Below are 24,984 nucleotides of genomic sequence, written 5' to 3'. Positions count from 1 at the left end.
CAGATTTTCTCACTGATTTTCAATGTCTTATTAATACTACATTTTATGATACTTCCTTTCTCTACCCAGCTAGTACAAGAATATAACACCTGTCCTGTCAACCTTATGACTGGTGCAAGCCCCAAAATGATTGATTTGAATGAACTTTATAATGTGTAAAAAACAAGTAAAAATATGTGTTAATTGCTCACCAGATATTTTATTTTGGTAAAAATCTTAATCCGTAAGCATTGAATTTTCCCTTTCTTTTAGTCCCCCCACCCTCTTTGTGCCTTCTCTCTCTCTCTCTATCTCTTTTTGTGTGTCTCTGTGTCTCTTCTTCTTTTTCCCTTCCATCCTGCCAATTTTGTAGTGACAGAACTTGGCTTGAATATCTAGGAGTAGATTGTGTGTTTCTAAACTGTGAGGGCATTGTGGGATAGTATCACTGTAGACTCACAAAAGTGCTAATGAAAAAACAATAAAAAAACTAAAGGTTCTCTTAGTTAAGAATCATGTCTGAGAGTTTTTGGGGTATGATATTCTATTTTATAATTTCTATTTCCTATTGGTTTTTACACAGATGCATATTTTCATTTATGTCTTCTAACATACACAGTGGATGCTTTTAAATTCTTGCCTGTCAGTTACAACATGTTGGGATAATCATAACTGATTACCTTTCTTTTGAATGTGGTTCATATTTTCCTTTGTCAGAATGTCAGATTCTATCCTGGACACTGATGAAAGATTTGCTATAGAGAAGTTGGCAAAACAGCCTATGGGCCAAATCTGGCCTGCTAGGCTAATGAGCTAAGAATGTTTAATACAATTTTAAGTGTTTACATTTCAGATGGTTATATAAATATCTACATAACATTGCTTCTTGGCCAGCAAAGCCTAAAATACTTACTGTCTGGCCTTTGAAGAAAAAGTTTGCTGACCCTTGACTCTGAATTCTGTTCTGTTTGTCTGAAGACAGCTGGTTTTGTTTCCTCAAACAGTTGGCATGGCTAAACTCAAACTCTTAGCTCAGCCTCTTCTGTGGTAGGCAGCCGCTGAAATCTGCTTGAGGTCTTTGTATAGGTCAGGAGTTAGTTAGAGATAGGGTGGATTTTATATGCAAAAGTTTGGGCATCCAGCCAGGTTCCTTTCTACCTCTGTCCTCTGATCTTTCAACCAGTAAGGTGAATTTCTACTCAGTAGGACTTGTCCTTGGGCAAAACCATTAAAAACTTTTTCCTGGACTTAGTGCCCAGTGCTTGCTTTGGGTCACCATACACATGTTGAGATAGTTGTCATTTGAAGTTGGTCCAGAGCTTATAGTTGTTAACTGCAAGGAGCACAGTTTGATAGGAGCTACTCTGCTATTACCAGAAACTGAGTCCCTTTACTAGAGGATAAAATTGTTAGAAACAGTGTATTAGGTCCCAGTGAGAAGAATCTTAATTGTTGTGTTATTTTTACTGTGGTGCTAATTTCATAAGCATATACGTATGTTAAAACTCATCAAATAGTGCACTGTAAGCACTTTATTGTATGAATAGATAATAATAGACATAATACAACAATAAAGCTTTAAAAATTACAGAACTCTTTTCTAAAAGGGCTTTGCTTAATTTAGAATTTTAAATTTTGTGACTATAAAGTAACTAGATTAACTTTGTAAATTTATTTCTGCAAGTCATACTTTAAATCCTTTATAGCACTGCAAAAGAATCAGTTCTTAAGGATGTCAGTGTTTCCTCATATTTGTTGGTAGGGCCATGATTAAGGTGAAAATCTTTCATATGGAGAGTGAGAATTCCTTTACCCAGAGTTAGCTTCAGAATACTGAAGGAGTTGTAGGAAAGGGAGAAGTGGTTGTTGAATTCTTTCACCACAGATGCACTGATTTCCTCATTGGTCTCCTTGTGTCATTGATCCTTCATCAAGAGTTCTTAGTTTTCCTCAAAGATGAAATTGAAGCTGCCTCTTTCTCCTTAAAACTCCAAATACGCTGCCTTGAGATTCTTGAAAATTTTATTCCAGTAATTCATTTTAGACATTGAAGGTATCACTGACAGTTATCTTAAAAAAATATTTGCAACAGATATTAGGACCATAGCCCCGCAGAGGTGTGCTGACATGCCCCGGGGCACTTACAGAGGTAGGGTGGGCATTTTCAGTTTTTGCGGAAACATAGTCATACTGAACTCGGTGGCTACCCCAGAGCTACCAGCCCCAGCAGTTGCGGTGTCGTCACGAGATGGTGCCTTCCTTTCGCTGGTGCCATCCTGTGGGATGCAGGGGTTTGGGTGATAACTATGGCACAAAGCAAGTACTGTGTGAAAATCATTATTGTCTGAGCTGTATCTAAGTCTGAAGTGCCCAACACCACCCATTAGGAAGTAGTCGTGATCATGTGAGAATGAAGTGTTTGTTTCACAGTGGTGTGCATTATTTTAAAAAATGGCCACTAATCATGCTACACTGATGGACAGTGACTGCATTGGGGTATGGGTGGGGACTTGATAATATGGGTAAATATAGTAACCACATTGTTTTTTCATGTGAAACCTTCATAAGAGTGTATATCAATAATACCTTAATACAAACTTTAAAAAAATGACCACTAAGTCATTAGCACATAGATACACAGTACTGAAACTTAATTTATTAAATGGAACCACCAGTTAGGTATTTCTTTTGAGCTAGAGGCACTGTGAAGGTTCTGTAAACCAAAAAAGTTTGGAAGCCTCTGAAATAGAGAAGCATTTGCTTATTAGGTGATTTGGTTATTTAAATTGAGTGCCAAATTCTTTTGTGTTACTTCATCCTGAATATATTTATTACAGTGTATAGTTTGTTTGTTTTTTTTACTACAATAATAAAACATTTTCTCTGACAGGGTAATGGTACCTCAGAGTCTTTGTTAGAACATTTGTTAATGGGTAGCCATTAATGCTTTAGAAGACTGAAAAGTGTATATTCAAGATAGAATTTTTGTAAGTTAATTAAAATGATACATGTTTTATGTCTAATTATCATTTGTACCTACATTAAAGCAAAGCACAGTGGGTCATGTGGGGGGAATAAAAGTTAATTGGAGGTTTTGACACTTGCTCTTTAATTAATATATTTTCTATTAGAGTATTATGATTTCATCTTGAATATTGAATTTACTGTCAGCTATATAGAAATACAGCTGTTCTATAAAAATATAGAAATATAGTTTATAAACTGAAGTGTACATACCTTTACATGGAAAACTCCTCTCATAAAGGCATTAATTGGTAGTTTACTAAATCTTCTTTAGAGATCTAATGTGTTTCTTGTATAACCCTTCTTCCACAAAACATTTCACCTTAAATATTTTCTTAATTACACACTTCCTAATAGTAACCTCCTTACTTCATGCTTGAATATTTTTCCCCAAGTCTGTGAAAAGGTAGCCAGAACTTGGCAATCTCTCTGCTAGTTTTGCTGTAGAAGGTGCCGTGAGGTGAGGTTTCTGCCTTGGTTACCCTGTCGTGTCCTGCTCCCCGCTTCTCTGGAAGGAAAAGGCTCAGGCATCCAGCGCCCTTGCACTTTATTCATGCTTCTGTTAAAGCTCTTACCGTGGTACTTGAAGTGTCCACTACCTGCTTGTCTTGACTTGCAGTGAAGCACTTAAATGAAGGGGTCATTTTTAAATCCATTCTTTATCTAGCAAGCTCTTGACCCCTGATGTGCATTCAGACATATTTGCTAAATGAATGATAGAAGCCTGTGTTGTCTCCCTCTTTGCCTAACCATTTTTTCTCTCTTTTTAAAATCTTTCTTCATGCAGTGCCCTAACCATTTCTAATATTCAGGCTGGATCCACTGGAAATTGGGGCTGTCATGTCCAGACCAAACGTGGGAACAATACGAGAACTGTCGACATTGTGGTATTAGAAAGCTCTGCACAGTACTGCCCTCCCGAGAGGGTGGTCAACAATAAAGGGGATTTCAGGTCAGTGACATGGAAAGTGCTGGAAAAGTCTGACTTGCCCCACATCTCCTTTTATTACAAAAGGCATAGAATTGGTCTCCTATCCTCAGTAAGAAAACTAGAGAAATCTAAGTGTATTCGCATACAAATCCTTATATATCTAAGGACTGCCCTTTGCAACAGTGATTCAGAATCTTTTACAGAGGTTTAAAAAAGGTGCCTGAACTTTTATCTCAGATTTGTTGATTTAAGAGTCTCTGAATATAGGGCCAGAAAGTGTTCATTTTAACAGGTGGCTTTGTTGTAAACGTCAAGATCCACTACTTTAGGGCAACATTTTGCAAGTCCTACTAAATGAGTGAAAAATTCAGACAGGCTAATGGTATTTCCTGTTTTTTCAAGAGCCCTTTTATGGATGAATTGGGGGAGGTTTTGTATTGCTAAGTCACTTTTAGCTATTGGAAGTTAAGTAGACATGGTAATTAGTAGGAGAAACACATATCCTGTATGGTTTTACTGACTTTGGGAAATGAAAGCTGTTGAGTGGCCTACAGCTTGGTGGGGGCATTGCTGTTGGAGTCTGTGTTAAGATAAACAGTATGAGCTAACTAACATGATTTTTTAGTAGGGAGTTTAGAGACTCTCCTTTTCTTTCAAGGTTGCTTTAAAACAGCATTAAATACATTATTTACTTAATGTCCTTTATGTCCAGGATGTTAATAACGAGTTTATAGTATAAATGAAGGGAGGTGTGGTGCCCTTTAAAGCAGGGTGAAGATCGTTGAATACCCAGTTTGCGCTTCTGTGATTGCTACTCGTGCTGCCATGTGGCTGTAACTCCAGTTTTTAAGGATAAGAAAACCTTTTGGTGTTAATCTTCCAATCCAAGGTGAAGAAGCCATAACAACATCTTCAGCTCAGCTACTTCTTTATTGCTTTTTTAAATTTTTATTGTCTTTTGTCCTTTTTTTAAAAAGAAATGCTCCTTGATATGGCCATGTGGAAGTCAGCATTTATTATTGCCAATGGAGTCTTTTATGTTAACTGCTAATCTTTAGGATTCATGTTGTATACATTAAAGCAAAACTGATAAAATTTATTAATTTTGTTATATTCAGTATCTTTTATTAAATCATAATATGGTGTTTTCTGTTTATGATGGATTTTCTATTATTCTTGGTTTTTGAGTATTTTGCATTTTTAAAAATAGAAGAATCTAATTACTTAGTTGATTAATGAATTATTTATCTTTTAACACTCCTTAAGAATAGTATACATTTAAATTTTCAGTGCATTAATAAGATTTAGTTTAGTGTGGCTTGATCTACTTATGCAGTTTTTTTGTGATGAATTTTATTTTGGTGTGACTGATAATATTATTTAGCCATTCCTATGTTATAGGTCACTTGTAACTTTTATTAAATAACGTTCAGTTTTATTGCCAGTTTTGGAAAAGTGAAGCTCAGATAACGAACATTTCTCCCAACGCCATCAGTGATGATCCATGACAAGTTTGTGTGTCACTTGCATAAGGAATGACTTCACCCAGAAAAATTCAGTTGTATACTGTGTTGGGAGGTCTTTAAGACCACCCAAAGCTGCAGAAATTTGCCAGAACTCCCAGAACTCAGCATATTAGTGTAGTCCTAGCTAAGATATATTATAGTGATCTAGTAAGCTACATTGCTGGATCCAAAGGGAAAAAGACACAGGTGGATTCTGGAGTAATCTATGTGCAGGCTTCTTCATGCTGTCTCCCTCCCAGGAGTGTCTCAAAAAGCCTGCTCTTCCTCCAGCCATGAAAAGGCAGCAGCCTCTATGCAGTGTTCTGTCCAGGGTAGCCCTCTGGAAACTCAGCACTCCAAGTTCTTATTGCTGATCATGTGGGCACCCTCTGCATAGCACATACCACAATTTCAGATTCCCAGGAAGAGAGCAGGGGTTCGGCATACCCATATTACTTGCCCAAACAGGCTGGGCACAGTGAACAACACTTACCAGTTAACTGTTCATGGGAATTTCCAAGTCCCAAATTCCTCAGTGCCACTGAAGGGCCAATACTGCCCCAGGCTTTTCTAAGGGCAGGAGTCCTAGACCTGCCATGGCAACTCTTTTCTGCACATACACTAACTCTACTTCTCCAAAGGGCCAGATTCTATTTGTATTGGACAAGATTTTTACCTTCTGAACCTAATGGCTATATAAGCCAACAACATTACAATAGTAACTAAAAAAAAATGCACAATCATTTGTTGCAGCATTTTTCTTTTTTATTGGATTAGATAGAATTTCCTTTTTTGCATGTTTATAGCAATATTTGGAATATTTTAGGAAAATACTGTTATGGTATTAAAATATACTTGGTTGATGATTTTAAATGTTTAATCCATGTTAACCCTGTTTTAGAAAAAAAAATTTAGTCTTTATTCTTAAAGGAGTTTTGTTTGTTTATTTTTTCTGTGATAACACACGACATTCTAATACTTGATTTTCCTCTGCTATTACTTGTGTCGCTATAGGTTTTTCTTAATGCTCTTTGGTCTTCATCTTCCTAGATGGCCCAGAACGTTGGCAGGCATCACTGCATATTTGCAGTGTACGCGGAATACCCATGGCAGTGGGATCTATCCCGGAAACCCCCCGGATGAGAGAAAGGCTTGGCGCAGATGTGACAGAGGCGGCTTCTGGGCGGATGATGATTATTCTCGCTGCCAGTATGCAAACGATGTCACTAGAGTTCTTTATATGTTTAATCAGGTAAGTAAAATGTCTTCAAATTTGCTGAGGTTGTTAATAAAACATGGTATCCAAATCAAACCTATAAAATAGTTTTTTTAAAATACCAGTAAAGCATAAAGATCTGGTGTTTTTACTTCAGTTGATTGATCTGTCTTTGGGATCAGGCCCTGTCACCTCACCTGGTGTTAAGGCGCTGTGTGGCATCATGTGTCCTTTCCAGTCACTCTCTGATTTTGTCCCTGTGTTTGAATGCCTCTGTCCTCTGTATCCACCAGATAAAATCTCAGCCATCCTTCAAGTCCATCTGGGAAGCCACCTCTTTCCTTTTATGATCCCTTTGTCATACTTGCACTACCCATATGCCTTTTCTTATCTTTGCTCCTTTTTGCAAGATGCATATTATAAGCAGCTGAAAGAAAGCTGGTTTCTGTGTTACACATTTCCTTATGCTCCTTGGCAACTGGTATACCCTTTTTTGTAATGGCTGGTGCTGAGTTGCGTTTAAGTCAGTAAATAAACAAGAATCAAACATTACTGGCAGTGCATGATAGTACAGATAAGGTCTAAATAAGTGGTTCATATTCCCAGGCCGTAGGAGTGCCAGGGGAGGAGGTATTGATCCCTCGCAGCTGAAATACTCAGGAAAAGTCTTCACTGAGCAGTTGAAATTTGGTATGTGTAGAGTTTGTATAATCAGAGAGAACGAGATGGTGCAACATATCTACCGTGTGTATCTTTATGTATTATTTAATATATTTCATTCCAAATTTTAAAAATTTCCTCCAGGTTAGTTACCATTACAATACTAGTTTTCTCAGGTTTCATAAAGCCTTTTAAGGTGATAAATGAGGAAGAGTTTGAATTCATTGCCGAGTTTTGAAATGCAAAAATAAAATGTCAAAATTTTATTGATGATTTTTGCCTCTTTAATATAGATGCCCCTCAATCTTACCAATGCTGTAGCCACAGCCCGACAGTTACTGGCTTACACAGTGGAAGCAGCCAACTTTTCTGACAAGATGGATGTTATATTTGTGGCTGAAATGATAGAAAAATTTGGAAGATTTACCAAAGAGGAAAAATCGAAAGAGGTATTTTTCTAGTTCAGATTTGTAGCATATAGTATGTCAACAAATAGAGTTGAAGCTATGCTTTTAAAGCATGTTTATGTTGGCTATATTTGAACTAAATGCACTTTTTAATTCCAAAATTGTTGGAAAACTTACGTTTTCATCCATTATTGTGAACTCTTGTTGAAAGGAGTAAAAGTAAACTGTCCGTCCTTGGAAATTAAGGCACTAGATTTCTAGTTCCATGCTGTTGTGGTCAGAGAAGATACTTGGTGTAATTTCAGTCTTCGTGAATTTGCCTAGACTTGTTTTGTGGCTTAACGTTATGGTCTCTCTTAGAAAATGTTCCATGTGTGCTTGAAAAGAATGTGTATTCTGCTGCTGGATAGAATATTCTGTCTATGTCTTTTAGGTCCACTTCATCAATAGTGCTGTTCAAATCCATTGTTTCCTTATTGATTCTTGCCTGGATATCTACCCATTGTAGAGTCAGGTATTAAAGTCCCCAACTATTACTGTATTTCTACTTATTTCTCATTTTAGCTCTGTTAGGTTTTGCTTTTGTATATTTAGGTGTTCCAAAGTTGGGTGCATAAATATATAAAACTTTTCTATCTTCTTGATGTATTGACCCCTTTATCATTACATAATGACCTTTGTCTCTTTTTATCATTTTTTAGCTTAAAGGCTATTTTGTATGATATAAGTATAGTTACCCCTGCTTATCTGTTTGAAATACCTTTTTCTATCCCTTCTCTCTCAGTCTATGTGTCTTTAAGGCTAAAGTGAGTGCCTTGTTTATGCAGAGCATTTTTGGATCTTGTATTTTTTTTTTAACCCATCCAGTGTCTTTTAATTGGAGAATTTGAAGTAATTATTGATAGGTAAAGACCTACTGCTGCCATTTTTAAAATTTTTTTTGGTTGTTTTGTTGATCTGTTGATTTGTTCCTTATTTCTTATCCTGCTGTCTGTTTTTGTGTTTTTGTGTCTTTGGTTATCAGTATGGTTTGACTTCTTCATTATGTTCTTTTGTGTAATTACTACAGGATTTTTCTTTGTGCTTATAGAGAGGCTTATATAATGTATCTTAAACTCAGAGCACCCACTTTTAAACTGATAACAACTTCAATCTAACTCCTAAACTATATACTTTTACTTCTCCTCCCCCTTACATTTTCAGTTACTGCTATTACCAGTTACATGTTTTTTATAGTATGTGACTAATAACAGATTACTGTCTAGTTATGGTTATTTTTTACTACATTCTTTCTTTTTAATTTAAAAATGAAGTTTTAAGTAAATTATGCACTACTATAACCATATTGCAGAATTTAATGATGACTGAACATATATATATATATAAAACATCATCAGTGAGATGAGATTTATACTACCTTTTAATGTTTTTAGGATGTTAGTTAACATTCTTTTACTTCGACTCAAAGAACTCCCTTCACTTAGCTTTTCTTATAAGGCAGATCTGGTAGAAATGAACTCCCTCAGCTTGTTGGTTCAGAAAATACTTTAATCCTTCCTTCATTTCTGGAGGACGGCTTTACCAAGTATAGAATTCTTGATTCACAGTTACTTTCTTTCAATATTTTGAATATATCATCCTGTTTCTCCTGGCCTGAAAAGTTTCTGGTTGAGAAATCCATTGACAGTCTTCCCTTGTACACAACTGCTCTTAAAATTCTTTCCTTGACTTTTGGCAATTTAATTATGTGTCTCAGCATAGCCCTGTTCAGGTTTAACCTATCGGGGTCCTTTGGGTTCATGTGTCTGGATGTCTGTTTCTCTCCCTTGGTTCAGGACATTTTCAGTTATTACTGCTTTAAATGTACTTTCCCTTTCTCTTTTCCATCTGAAATTACTATAATGTGAATATCATTTCTTTCCATTGTGCTCTATAATTCCCATAGTTTTTCTGAACTGTGTTTCGTTCTTTTTTCTTTTTGTTCCTCTGACCTGGTAATTTCCAGTATTCTATCCTCCTGGTCACTGATTCTTTCTTCTGCATGATCTAGTCTATTTCTGAAATTTTCTATTCAATTCTTCAGTTACTATGTTTTTCAACTCTAGGATTTTTTTTTTTTTTTTTTTTTTTTAGTGGTTGCTATATCCTTGTCAAACTTTACATTGTGTTCATGCATTGTTTTCCTAATTTTTTTTAGTTGTCTATGTTTTCTTGTAGTTCACTAAACTTCCTTAAGAGGATTATTCTGAATTCTTTGACAGTTCATAGATTTCTATTTCTTTAAGGTCAATAATTGGAGCTCTGTTAATTTCCTTTTGTGGGTCATATTTACCTGTTTTTTTTTTGTGATCTTTGATTGCTTATGTTGGTATGTGTGCATTTGAGTAATTGGGCTCCTCTTCCAGACTTTACAATTTTGCTTTTTCTAACCACTTAAATCAGTGTGAATTTCTTGGGTGTGTCTGCTGTAATGTCCTTGGGTAGGTAAATACTTAAATATGATAATGCTTGTCAATGTGATATCCTTTAGAGGAAAACAGTAATAACCATAGTTTCAGAATGAATGAGCAGCAAATGGAGTGTTGAATAAGGTTTCACTTATAACTTCTTAATAACTTTTAAAACTTAATAACATTTTAAACTTAAAGTTTTGAGCTATGTGAGGACTTTATATATGCTATTTCTTTTGTGATACAATCACTTACACAAAAATGAATTTTAGAGGTAGAAGTAACCTAGGTCAACTCTAATCTGAAGCCCGAAGAAAATGAAATGATTTTTCTAAGGTTATGCAGCTCGATTAAGGTAGGGCTTAAAATAGAATCCGAGAACCCTGTCTGTCTAATCCAGAAGTTTCCTGGTGTATCACATTTACTCTCTAGTATAATGTTGCCCTGCCATGGTATTCCAAAAGTACTCAGTACACATTTGTGGAGGAAATACTTGTCTAAACAAAGACCAACATGTAGAACTTTTCTTTATATAGAACATTTCTTTATGTTGAACATCTCAGATTCATCAATATGCTAAAAGGTAAGTAATATGCCTTTTTCACTAAATCATTTAATAATTCAGGAAATTTTTCTTTCTGGTAGAAATCTATTAATGTCTTTGGTGATAAGTTTTGAAACTGCAGCCCTATTACTTTAGGTACTTTACTTGATATGATGTTGTTATTAAAGGAAGGAAAATAATTATATATATATATATATATAAAATTGGACTCAATTCAACTAGCCACTTGATAATGAGGTAACATCAGAGTGTTATATAGACTTCAGACCACAGTTTTCCAATGAACTATCTTGCTGCTTGCTTGTGTCTCTGGGCCAACACCTGCTTCCTGTGGTAAATTTTCATAGCATTGGGAGAAGCTCTCTGGATTCCAACTCTTTGTTAGTACTTCTTGTCATTGTTAATTATAATCACAGGTTAGGTGCCACCAGATTAGAAGTCATTCATGGAAGTGGGATCATTTGAGTCCCTAGACTAATTGGAATGACATTGGAATGTGGACACTGACAAAGATTTTGCCATAATACACATATTTGTTCCCATGCTGCCCTGTTTTGATGTGAGAGACCTTTGTGCACTTCTCAATGCATGAAGAGCAGTTTGGTGCCCAGAGTTGTACATGTCACTGTTTTTGCCAGTATGTGGAATGAACAGTCTGCCACTTTGGTATATTCTAGGTGGAGTCATCTTGTTGAGGACTGAAAGTAGATCTTGTTTCATGAGTTACTAATCATCTACGAACCCTTTCTTTTCTTTATATACTTCTCCTATTTAGCTTGCAAAGTTCATGTGCACAAGTGAGAAAACACAGGTGAAACTATTTTTCAGAATCGTTACAAAGCTGGGATATACTTATAATCTCATAAGTTAAGGGGGTCCTCAAAAAAAAAATCACCGGAGTGCTTTACTTAGTTATCTGAAAACTTAGTTTAGGGGAGATTGCTGTCACTTTCACTGGTTGATATAGGAGGTAAAGTTTGAATTATTTTTGGGGAACAAATGATTGCAAACTATTAAGTATAAGTAGGAGTAACAGGAAGAATATTCAGGATTGAATAATTGATGTATAAATGTAATATTACCCATGATGCAGTGGCAGACATTCTTTCTGATTATTTGGAAAGGTAAGCCGTGGGCCATAGCTTTCACCATTTATTAGTAAAGTAAAAGGAAAATCATGAGGTTTAAGGGCTTCTTATTAAGTTAAATTTTATAATTTTAATTACCACAAACTGTGCTAAGGTATTCTAAAATGTGTATTGCTTATTTGGAACATAATTAAATTGATTTTTGTCTTGTGTCCAAAAAGTTACCCTGCTATGAATAATTCATAACCAAAATATTGTGAGGCAATTGCTTTTTAACCTGTTAATGAATTTGGCCAACACAAACTGGTAGTCTGTTTTCTTAGGATGGATACTCAAACCTATCAAACTGCTAGATCTAAATGGCATATTTAGTAGGGTCCTTTTAAAACAGATGAAGATCGACTGTTAGGCAATTTAAGTGTCTGTTCCATATTTATGATAGTGAATGAAAACACTATGAAAACAATGTGTATATATATATTTATATATATATCCATTTCAGAAAATGAGAAAGATTTGGTGATGTGTTATATTCCCCTTAAGTGCTCTAGTTTTAAATACGCGAGTGAATTCAACTCCACATACACCTTAACACTTACTTACTATAAAGTTCATTTGGCATGTTTGTATGTACATATTTTTTTAAAAGTAAAGGTCTTTATTCATTAAAAAATATAATCACTTCTCTATTGAAAGTTAAGTTTCTTTTTTATTTTCAGTATTTGTATTTTTTTTCTTCTGGATCATAGTTGTTAGACTTTACTGTATTGTTAAGCTTGTCAAAGACCCTAGCTTCTAGCTTTGTAATCCTTTCTAGAACATTGTTTCTTAAACTTGAATGAGCCTCAGAATCACCCAGAAGTTAAATCACCTTTTGTTAAAAGGTTGGTGAGCCCTACTGCCCAGGTCTCTGATTTAGGAGGTCTATGGTGGAGTCTGAAAATTTGCATTTCTACTAAGTTCCAGATGATACCAGCAGGCTTTGAGAACCACTGTAGTACCTTTATTTGCTATCCTAATCTTTCAAAACTTTTTCTTTGGGTTTGACTTTTCAAAAACTTCTCAAAAACATTTTTTTTTAACTGGAAAATTTCAGAGTATAGGACAGAAAATGTTTTCCTTAATAACTACGTTATACTTTTCTCCAAGATTCAATGATTTCCAATATTTAACAATTTATTTCATCTGTCCTGTCAATTTATTTCCTTTGTCCTCCATACTTCCTTTCTTTCCTTTTCTCTTCCTCTCTGTTTTTCTCTTTCTCAATGAGGGACCATTAAATAGCAAATTCTAGATGTCATATTTCATCCATATTTTTCTAAAATATAAGGAATTTTTAAATAGAACAAGGATACTCTTATTATGTCACCCAAATGAACTCTCACCCCTTACTTCGTTAAATATCTAATCCATGCTCAATTTTCCTTGATTATGGCTTTTTAAAAATATGGACCTTGTGTCTGGTTACATTTTGGAATTCATTCATTTAACTTTGCAGTTACAGGTTGGTAGGATATTCTAGGCAGGCAGTTATGTTGCCAGCAATTAATAGTTGTATTATCTGTTGCTATATAAAATATACCTTTTTTTCCCTGGTTATGTATTGGTGAGGACCTCTAGAAAGAAGTTGACTAATATCGGTGATGGTTCTTAATGAATATGGTCTAATGTGTCGTTAAGTGTGGTGTGTGTTTGCTTCTGCCAGGTGCCTAGGGGCAATACCGCAGGGTCAATGAGTCGCTTTGAAATTTATTCTTAGCTTAAGGTTTTTCAGACCATAGAAGCTTGGTGAAGGCTGACCTCAGTCCTGTGTGATGGTCAGCTTGTGTTTACAAATTGTCAGGGAGAGAGATTTCTGTCTCCTTCCTGCCTTGTGCCAAGGCCACCAGGAAAGTTTCAAGTTTTCTTGTCATTCCCTTCTTTCTGTGAGGCTCATTTAGCGCTAGTCCGCCCTGACCCTGGAAGTGTCCCCTTTGGGTTACTGGCTTTAGGCAGTGCGTTTTTCCTATTAGGCCTGTGTCGGTGGGGCCTAGCCCTGTGTGGAAGTCAAATCATAGTCCGTGGTCATCAGAATTCAACTCCGAGCTCCCTGGCTTCTCGCTGTTTGTAGCTCCTGGGGGAAGCGTGTTCTCAGCCCAATGAATAAACCAGTGAAGCCAAAATCAGCCATGGAAAAGCTAGCTTGGAAGAAACGTTTTATGTGCCCACAAGAGCCGCCTCAGCCGCTGCTCTCGCTGTCCTGGCCCACGCTCACCTCTCCCCGTGCCCCTCTGGGGGTTTGGGGGGCAATCTGCCCAGTGACTGACAGGAGAGAACAGCTTCTCTCCACCCCTCATTTCGGAGGCTGTAGGAAGCAGCGGTATATGTAAAAGCCAGGCAGAGGATCCTGGAAATTTTGCACTTTTACCCCACACTGTTATTTTGCTATTGCCTCTGGAGGGTCTAGTTTCTAAACTGGTCATTTTTTTCCCCCTTTGCATTTTTCACTTTTAGCAGGAGAATCATTCGGGGGGTATTAATCCCACGTACTTCCAGAAAGGGAGATGCACACACATTGTTGTAATCAGAAGAGACAAAGTCGGCTGCCTTTGGGAGAATTGGAGGATTCTTAGGAGTTAATTTTTTCCTTTTGTCCTAATGGTGTGGCTGAGGGTGTTGCCCGTTCAGTTCTGCTTCTCTTGAGGAATGTTCCTCACATTTTCCCAGAATTTGTTATAAAAGCAACTATGTCTACCTGGAGGAAATGTTCTCCCTTCCGCTGATAATTCTAAGATTGTCTCCATTGCCTTGACTGGAAACACACCCAGCGTCAGTGTTTCCCACGTGACCGCTCTGCCATTGATGCATATTTTTGTCCCTCTTTCTTCTCTTAAGGCTGTATTTCCTACTCTTCATTTATATTTTCTCATTTAAAAGAATTGTCTTCCTAATTTTGTTACACTACCTCAAATCCTTTCTGTAGGTAAATGGAGAGTAAAAGGAGCATTTATTCCATACAGCAGTGTTCTCGGCCGTCTCCCCTCTCTTCCCCTGCACCCCCAGAGGAGGCTGAGGATCAGCGCTCTCTTGGCTGCTGTACCACAATCAAACCAGAGCTTTACTCTTTGCTGTAGGTCCTGATGATTGTCACAGTGAGACCTCCTACTGAGTACTGACTGCTTATTAACCAAGCAAGCTGAGAAGCCGACAGTGGGATCCCAAGGCACTCAGGACACTGACGCTAAGAGTGACATAAATAACGCTTTTCAAATTTGACTTTCACAATTCCTTCATTAAATATAATCAGGGTGATGACATACTTTCAGATAGGTATGGTCTCAATATTATATGTGATTTATAATTAGGAGGAAAATCCTGAGAACTACTTGAACTTAAATAATACTACCAGCTACTATCATTATTATTCTCATCATCTCGCCCAGTTCCTGACACATGTCAGTTGCTGTACTTCCCATTTCCATCTTAATTGTCCCCAAAAAACTGCCAGCTTACTGGCCCATCCCTCAAGCGTCTGCAATTCTTTATTTTCTTGTTACTACAATTGACAAGGGTACCCCCTGCTGCTTGAAAATACAAGTATGGGAAAGGCTTAGGACCCTTGGCTTTTCTCAAAAGCCACATGAATTGTTTACTGAAGATGTTTGTCTTCTTTTTGTTTTGTTTTGTTGTTTTCCTTAACATACTATGGAATGAGACGTTCTGAACACTTATCACAGGGTTCCTGGTCTCATTTTACAAATGAACAGACTGACTCTTAGAGAGGCTAAATAATTTGCTCACGGACATTTAATTTATAAGTGACAGCTGAAATCTTAACCCAGGAGTATTTAAGCCACGTAAATACTCTGTCTTCAGTACTCCTACTACATTAAAATTAAATATAAGGTTTAATTAAAAGTAAACAAATATGTGTATTTCATATACTAATGTGAGAAATTTGTGAAATTTACTTATGATTTTGATCTAATTTTGATCAGAATTCCAAATGTACATATTGAGGAGAACATAAAATATCCTGTCTCTTACAACAGATGACATTTAATGCTTCTATTGTTATTAATGTGACATTTTCATTTCTTTACCCTTTTGGATAAAGTGCGTTCAGATGTGTTTTCATCTGATCCCCACCGTTTAGTGTGACAGGTGGACTAGCAGGTGCCTGATGCCTTCTGACTCTTCTGTGGCTGTAATGGCCTTCAGGGAATGAGGTCAAGGAGAAATACAATGGTTTCTAATGCTGGTTACAGTTTTTAAACTGTCTTTTCAGTGTCAGATATCAGGAGTACTTTTTTAAATACTTTTTTTCATGCACTGTTATCCCTTGTGTTGTTTTGTGCCACTGTGCTGGATTCAAAACTACTTCTGTAACCACACTTTGGAAGCAATATAGCATTTTATGATTGCCTGCTCTAGGGAATATTTTGGCAACAAATCCCTTTCTCTAGTTCTTAGCCATTTGGAATGAAATACTGAGAAAAAGAGCTTGTTTTCAGTAAGGCAATCAGTCTTGTTAGCTCTGTACCTTCTTAGAAATATCTCTTCTTTACAATTATTAACATACTTTACATTCTGTTACTTTTACATGACCTAGTGGGCCATAGCAGTAGTTCTTTGCTATTGGAATAATCATAGTTTTCCAGTAGAAATGATGTATCCATCAGGTCTTGTGCTGTGGGTCTTCATGAAATACATACGTGTAAAACTTTTAAAAAATATATGAAACAAGTTGAATTGTAATTGTGCTGATTTTTAAATACCTCATATGTTTTAGTAGTGCCTTCGCGTAGAATCAGTGTTTTCCTGTATTTTATCTTTTCATTTTTCGCAGCCAATGGGAACTTCTTTTCTGATAGTTATAGAGCATATTTTAGCATGCCATCTCTTTGACCTACTTCTTTTTGTATAAGAATTTGAAACAACAATAGATGAGAATAATAGACAACTTAGCTCAATTATTCTAGCCACTCTGAATTCCTAGTAAGAGGTTACAATTATTGTTCCCATTGCTGTATAAAAGGGTAATTGACATATTTAGTAATTGACATGTCAGGGTTTGCCACCTTTCTTTATGACTCTAGAAGTAAGGTCTTCTGTTAGAAAGAAATTCACCCCCAAAGCTGTTATTAGGAATATACATTAGGATGCTGATTTTCCATGAATTGTAAAATGTATGGGTTTGGGATTCTGTAAAGCTTGATTATGGACTCTTCCTAATTCTCTATCACTTGACTTATTAATATTTTGGATTTGGGGAAAACGCCCCTTGAGAATGTCTGAGTCCATTAAAATGGGGTCTTTGGATTTAATTCTGTTGCTCTCCATCATATATTACTGTTTGTTTCCTTCATTGCAGTTATCACAACCTGGTCACTTTTAAAAGATGTATTTACTTGCTTGTCTGATACTCTCTTCACTACGTTATAAGCCCCCAAAGAAATCTTGCATGTTTCTTTAAAACTGCTCTATTTCCATTACTTGCAACAGTGTCTGGCTCACCTTGGTAATCAATAAATATTTAGTCAGTGAGTAAATGAATACCTTATAGCTACTGGCCTTTATATCAGGAGTTATACTAGTGAACGAGGGTTTAAAAATAAGACACTGTGTTGTCCTTGCCCTTGAGATGTGTTTACATTGGAAACAAAATAAGGAAGGAATTGTGATACACAGTGTTAAGGGCAGCATGAAGTCAGTAAACTACATTTTTAATTGGTTGAAGTGGTGAGGCTTGAGGCAGTATTGTTGCATGCATTAGTTCTATTTATATAGGAACAGACTTTAAAAATGCTCCTTTCTTTAAAAAACTTATCTTCTCATTTTTTAAATTAAGGAATAATTGACGTATGACATTATACTAGTTTCAGATATACAACGTTACGATTTGGTGTTTATATATTTTGTAATGATCACCACAGTAAGTCTCATTAACGGTGGTCACCATACAGTTACAAAATTTGTTTTTCTTGTCATGAGAACTTTTAAGATGTATTCTTTTAGCGACTTTTGAATTTGCAACCCACCATTATTAGCTATAGTGACTATGCTGTACATTCCCCGTAACTTACTTTATAACCAAAGTTCATACCTTTTGACAGCCCTTCACCCATTTCACACACTCCCTGTATCTGACAACCACGAGTCTGTTCTCTTGGTTATTATGTTTTTGATTTTAGATTCCACGTATAAGTGAGATCTTTATTTGCCTGGCTTACTTCAGTTACCATAATGCCCTTGAGTTCCATCCATGTTATCACAAATAGCAAGATTTCCTTTTTTTATGAGTCATTATATTGCATTGCATATATATGTATATGTGTATATATACCACATCTTTATTTCATCCATCAGTGGACACTTAGATTGCTTCCATGTCTTTGTTATTGTAAATAATATGTCTGGGAACATGAGGATGCACATATCTTTTTAGTTAGTATTTTCATTTTATTCAGATATGTACCCCAAAGTGGAATTGCTGGATCATATGGTAGTTCTATTTTTAACTGAGGAACTGACATACTGTTTTCCATGTGGCTGCACCAATTTACATTCCCACCAACATTGCATAAGGGCACCCTTTTCTCCACATCCTCACCAACACTTCATGTTTCTTGACTTTTTGATCTTAGCTATTCTAATAGGTGTGAGATGGTATTTCAGTGTGGTTTTGATTTGCATTTCCCTTCTAATTACTGATGCTGAGCATCTTTTCATGCACCTATCTTTTCATGTTGAGTTTCTTTTCATGTTATATGGCCATCTGTATGTCCTCTTTAGAAAAAGGTCTATTCAGATCTTCTGCCCTCTTTTTTATTGGTTATTTCGGTGTTCTTACTGTTGTATGAGTTCTTAAATATTTTTGGATATAAAGTGCACCCCTCTTAACACTTCTAGAACCTGTCTTCTTCAAGAGAGGACTATTTTGGGATTGAAATATTTGAAAAGAGAGCAATAAAATTGCAAGGAGAGCTAACCAGCCATGGTTTCAGGGGCCTTTTAATTATTATTGGAACTTAATCTTCACTACATTAAGAACAAACAGGATTGTTATATCCCGATTTTACAAATAAAGGAAGATACAAGAGATTGAGTGTCCAGCTCTGCTAGTGGTCAGGGTTTGAAGTCCTATTCTTCACTCCTGTATTTACTGCAGTTGCTTTACCCCATTGGTTCCAGGGTTGGGATCTGGTGGATTTCCACAGGCTTGTTTTCTTTGTGAAGTGAACTATAGGTGGGATGGACTGAGCTTTTTCCAAACCCACCTCAGCCCTCATACATACTGAAAAGTGTGTGGGTGCACAGCAGGGTTGAGAAGCTCATTTGGAATCTCTTGAGATGATCAGAAGACATCTGCCAACATGGCCTTGGCTTTCTGACTTGGCTTTTGGGCTTCATGCTTTTGATACTTGCTTCTTGATTAGAGGACCAGCCAGCTTGTAAATCCTGTGATCCTCCCTCCGGGATGCTTTTGTTCTTTCTGTGATAGAGCTCCCTCTCATGAACATTTTGCTCAATACCAACACCCCTTGACACCAGTGGGCTTCCTTTGCCTGGACTGTTAATGCATTTCTCTGACATGGGATGTACAAGTCGGTGTCAACTATAGTCAACTGATGCTTTGCTGGCTTTGCCTGATAGATGTTTACATTTGTGAGTCAAGAACTGAGCAAATACAAAGAATTTAGCAAATGAAACAAAAAAAAGCAGTAGAAAAGTAGGCACCTTTTAGGACCCATCTGTTCCATGGCACTGGGTCTTAAAGTGTGCATTGAGTTGGAAGGAAGGGAAGAAGTTCATTTGAGGCAGAGGAAACCACATTGTGCAAAGATACATGTTGTGGCCCACAATGTGGGAAACTCACAGTAGTTAGATATTTCTGGAGTTTTGAGCAAGACAGGATACTACAGAGGTAGTCAGTGTATATTTCTTAATAATAATACTAAGTTAACACTTATATAAAAAGAAGAATTTATAAGATTTTTTTTCAGTCAAAGCGCTGAAGTCTTTTTATTCTGGGAATCATGTGATCTCTTTTCCTTCCCTTGATTAATTTAATTCCTTTTTTTTAACCCCTCTGTCAGTTTGAGTATCTTATGCCAGTTATTTCACCAATGATTCATTGATTACTTGAGTACACTGTGTTGAACTAAACATTACCAAGTGGTCATAATTGAATGTGCTATTCGTGTCTAAAGATGTTTTAATGAGAAACAAGTAAAGTACCTGTTGGGTTTTCATGTGAAAATTGAGACTGAGGGCCAATTTTGTTGTCTCATTAGGGTTGTGATTATGTAAAACAGCCTGTATTGGTCTTAAATATCTTTCTTTTTTCTCCTGCACGCCTGCTAGCTCGGTGATGTGATGGTTGACATTGCAAGTAACATCATGTTGGCTGATGAGCGTGTTCTGTGGCTGGCACAGAGGGAAGCTAAAGCCTGCAGTAGGATCGTTCAGTGTCTACAGCGCACCGCTACATACCGACTAGCAAGTGGAGCTCATGTTTATTCAACAGTAAGTGTAACGTTATCCTAGAATTATAAGAAAAGAATTCATATAAAGCAACTCTAACTCAAAAGAGAGAGATTTCTTCCCCATTATGAAGTGGGTATTTTCTGTTATTGCTGATTATACAGAATTTTCTGTTCTCAAATGTTTCAAAATCTTATTTTGCTTTTGAGTAATCTGTTTACTTCGAAACTGGAAAATACTTTCTTAATTTGTAATTTGAATGGTTATCACCATTTACTCTTCTGCAACTTTCTAAAACACCAATAAGCACACCATAGAATTGGTGTACTGCCACATGCCAACCATCCTTCCCAGCTGATACTCTGTCCTGAGCTCTGAAGGGTGTTTGGAGAGAGTGCTTGATGGCTTGCTCAGGGGTCAGTTTCAAAGAAAACTGGGATACCCGCCAACCGTTGTGAACCTTTTGGCATCTTCAGTCAGTTCCACACTTGGGATAATGAGTTGTTTATATTTAATGATCAGTCTGTTAAAGAGTATAAAATTTTATTTGAAAATGAACTTCTAAATTTCTTAATGTACTGCTTACTTTTTGTTCTACAAATGTGGCAAGTAGGACGAATAATGTATCATTCCCTAACACGTCCATGATTTTCTTTTCCTAAGTATTTTAGTGGGGTCATACACCATTCTGTAATTCCTCTTGTGATTTTATACAATTCAAGATTCCTGTTTTTCCACTGATCAGTGAAACCTTTTTGATCCCATGTTTTAGTCCTTGTGCTCACTTCAGTTTAGGATTACTTTTTTGAATATTAAATAAAATGGAGGCCTGTCATGGCTACTTTTTTGACAACACAGTACACGGCAATTTCCTTCTCAGATACATGGTCTTACTTGAAACCCACTTGCTATTTTTACAGCCACACTTGGTCCATGCCAGTTCATTTATGCATTTTAAATCTCATGCTTTAGTCTTGCTTGTTACTCAGCTCAGCGAACTTCTTCCTTTCTCTGAACCTCATCACTTATTCAGAGAACCCAAGGATATGATAAAGGTCATAATGGGTGTTTGCACACTACTGCAAAATGTAAAAAGTGTTCCAGAAAATGAATACATTTACCTATAATCTGATAGGGCTTCAAGGGCACCTAAAAATGGTAATTTTTTTCCTTTCAAATGAGGTTTTCCACATTTGTCATTATTATATATGTCTTTGATAAAAAGTTAGAATATAATTTGTTAACAAATGTAATTGAATGTAGTAACCTTTTTCACAATATGTCATCTGGGGCAAAAACTAATGCAGAGATTCCTTGGTCTTGAAAATTTGGGGAACCATAAATTATTTTCTACCATTCATAAAGCACTTGTCAAATTCTACCTTGCCTTTTATATTTTTAATTTTTATATTATCTTCCTAATAGATTTTAGACACCTGGCCAAAAAGTCCTCTGCTTTAGAAAAAATTTACAGAGAACTTTGTCCATGTATGGTATTTACAATGGTGCCTTGTCTATATAGTAAGCATAGACTTAATCATTTTAAAGAAAGGAAAGAGAAGCTGTAGGCCTGGGAAGAATTAACTTCATCTCCATGTGAAAGAAGAAAGCAAATACGGCATGAAGTGCTGAAGGAGGCACCTTCTAAGTGTATCTCCCAAACCCCAATACTCCTGTGTACAGTCATTAAGGGGAGTCCGCTGATTTCTCCAGCTGATTTTTCTTACAAGCTGATTGTCCATTTTTAGTTTATAGTTTCCTCCAAATTGCTCTTAAATTATTTCAATTGACTTCTCATTTATATCTGGTCCTCTATACTTAATGACTTGTTCTTTTTTTCTTTGGTATCTTTCTATTTTAGGACATCCTTTTGTTTCCAGCAGCTTTATTATCCTATCAGTTGTTTAGACAATGTCTTTGTTTAGTAAGAACCTGAGCTTTCTTTTCTAGCTTATGTATAGTGTTTCCTGTTTGAAAACTCTTTGAAAGTGCTCTTTCCCCAAATTATAAATCTTTCCTAACTCTTGTTTGATTGACTTTTGAAGTATTCACCCAATATTGCTCTGGAAGCTTATGTCATCAAGGCTACTGGCTTCACTGGGATGACATGTACCGTGTTCCAGAAAGTGGCAGCCTCTGACCGTACAGGCCTTTCCGACTATGGTAGGCGGGATCTGGATGGAAACCTAGATAAGCAGCTGAGCTTTAAGTGCAATGTTTCAAATACATTTTCAAGTCTGGCACTGAAGGTACGTTATATTCTTTAATCACATAAGACTCTTTACATTTAGATTATAATACTCAGAATGTTTTGCTTTGCAAAATAATCTTATTTAAAGTTTTTTTGCAGGTGGGGCTATTGGTATTGCTTTTGTTTTAAAAGAAATTCAGACCAGCAAGGGACACATTATGACTACACATTTTTGTCCTTTGACCTACACAAAAATATCAAATTTTATAACTATAATGATGAAGAGACAAATATAGTAATATTACATGTAAGAACAGTTTCTTTGACCTTAAAGTTCATTTTTATGCTCCTGATTTTAATGACATGAAAACGTTTTTATAGACCTCCTAAAGTATTGCGTGCCCCTGGCTATATGCCTATTGGCCCTAATGGAAAAGTCAGCCTTGAGACTGGGCATTTAATCAGGCAAGCTGTATGCCAAGAATTTTGGCAGAGAGGTGCAAATGTGATATGTGTCCAGAAAATGTGTGTTTTATTTCAGCAAGCAAAATTGAAAGTACTTTTAAAATTGGGGCTTAGACTTGTTTCATAAAAGTACACTAAGCAGATAGTGGAGTATAATTCCAGCACCCTGATAGAATGACAGTTTTTCATTTAGCTTTGTGTGGCCATGTGCAATTGTGTTCTCTGTGGATTTTAGTTACACTGTATTTTTGGTTTGTTTGTTTCTGGTGTACCTCTAAATTATATCACAGACAATATCCAGGTCACTTTAATGGCTGCGTAAGAACTTATCAAATAGGTGTTAGCTGCCCTGGTACATTGTAGACACTCAGTATATATTGGCTGAATGAATGAATGAAGAATTAATGTTTCTTGTCACACCCTGCTGATCTCCATAAGGAGAGCCAGTTTGCCAAATTTAGAAATAATCCAGCTTTCTCTACCATCTAAGACAATCTTAACTGGGTCAGACTGTCTACCGGTAATAGATTTACTTGATACCACTTAGATGGAATCTGGTAAGATTTATTTGTTGCTTTGGCTTCCTGAGAGTACTTACTGCACCCAGCAGTACTCCTGGAGACCTGCTCCTTTCCTTATTGTGTTTTTCATTGGCCAAAAAACGTACCACAAAAGGCATAGAAACAGCATCACACGTAAGCCCAGGAGAGAAAGTGTGTGTGTCTTTGAGGAACACTTAAAATTGATGAACCTGTCTACTTTAGATGATCATAGTTGGTAGAAAGGGATTAAAAATGATGAATCCCTGCACTTCATCATTTTCACAACCTACCCCTCTGGGTAAGGAGACTTTCTCCCTGCTAAAGCAGAAAGCCAGAAGTGAATACTTAGATTTGTCAACTTCATACTATTCTTTCCTCTGAAGATCTTCTTGTGGCCAGAAACCAAGGACACATCACACTATTATTCATGCTTTGTTGATGGACATGATTAAACTGACAAGGGAACATATCTGTTGTGACACAAAATTAGTTAAAAATTATGTCAGCAGCACAAAATGCTTTAGCACTTGAACGGCAAATTTTCTATACATTTCTAACTTCATGTTAGGCCAGTTCTCCATCTTTTTACTTGTCCTTTAGTTTCTAATGCCTTGAATATCCTAATTGGACAGCATGAACATCTCATTATTGATTATATTATCCTTGAATCAGAGAATATGGGGTTAAAACCCCTAGAAAGGCAATCCTTAGTTAGCACTAGGAGCATAACTTGAACTGCTCCCTGCATATTTCTTGGCTCTCTGTTCTTCTCTCTTCACCATCATCACAGCCTGGTTTGGACTTCCATCTTTGATCATCCAAACCATTGTGACTTCCTATTTAGTCTCTGTGTTCAGGCTCTTCCTTAGAAATCAATCCTTGTCTACACTGGCCATTCCTAGAGCTGGCATTCAGCCAACATCTAGTACAAACATGTCATTTAGTAAAATACTGCAATACTCCCTTACCCTTCAGCAAATAGCTACTACCCCAGAACCAAGTGCCTCTTCCACCATGCTGTAGGTGGTAGGGCATACCACCAGGATGCCCACCCTTTAGCATCTGAAGCTCTGCTGCCTATAGCGTACCAGCGCCATGGCTCTCTGGAGGCTGGCCGAAGGGCAGCCTCATCATTTGGCATCTCTGCCCTCTTGTTCCACATCTCCTCACACCCCCTCTCTCGTCCAATACCAGCAAACTTGCCTCGGTTCCACTCGCAGCCACCAGCCATTCTTAGGCCAGGCTCATGCTAATTGTTCTACTAGAATTCCCTGCTCCTCCTCTTCCTCTCCTCAGCAACTTGGCTGTGTTTTAACACCCAGCAGAAATGCTACTTCAAGAAATCTTATGTAATGCCGTCCTGCCGGTCCTTTCCTAGCCTACCCTCATCTCCTTTCTCCCCCTCACTTTGCCATATCCTCTGCTCATCTCTCTGTCACTGTGCTTGAGTCAGTGGATTCCAGAGCCTGGCCTCGGGCCCAGGCGGGTTGGATAT

General features: G+C 36.8%; 1 protein-coding gene across 1 annotated transcript in view; it reads left to right on the top strand.

Moving 5' to 3' along the window:
- The window catches only part of ADGRA3 (adhesion G protein-coupled receptor A3), a 108,255-nt gene that overhangs the window by 54,516 nt on the left and 28,755 nt on the right, over positions 1 to 24,984 (top strand). The window contains exons 8-12 of the mRNA XM_036921012.2: positions 3,791 to 3,955; positions 6,490 to 6,691; positions 7,609 to 7,764; positions 20,172 to 20,333; positions 22,337 to 22,540. Coding sequence (XP_036776907.2) covers positions 3,791 to 3,955; positions 6,490 to 6,691; positions 7,609 to 7,764; positions 20,172 to 20,333; positions 22,337 to 22,540 — 889 coding nt within the window. The remainder of the gene's footprint in view (positions 1 to 3,790; positions 3,956 to 6,489; positions 6,692 to 7,608; positions 7,765 to 20,171; positions 20,334 to 22,336; positions 22,541 to 24,984) is intronic.

This window comes from Manis pentadactyla, chromosome 5, assembly GCF_030020395.1.
Source record: "Manis pentadactyla isolate mManPen7 chromosome 5, mManPen7.hap1, whole genome shotgun sequence".
Lineage (NCBI taxonomy): Eukaryota > Metazoa > Chordata > Mammalia > Pholidota > Manidae > Manis > Manis pentadactyla.
Note: the sequence above shows the minus strand (reverse complement) of the source record. Positions and strands in the feature narration are given on the sequence as shown.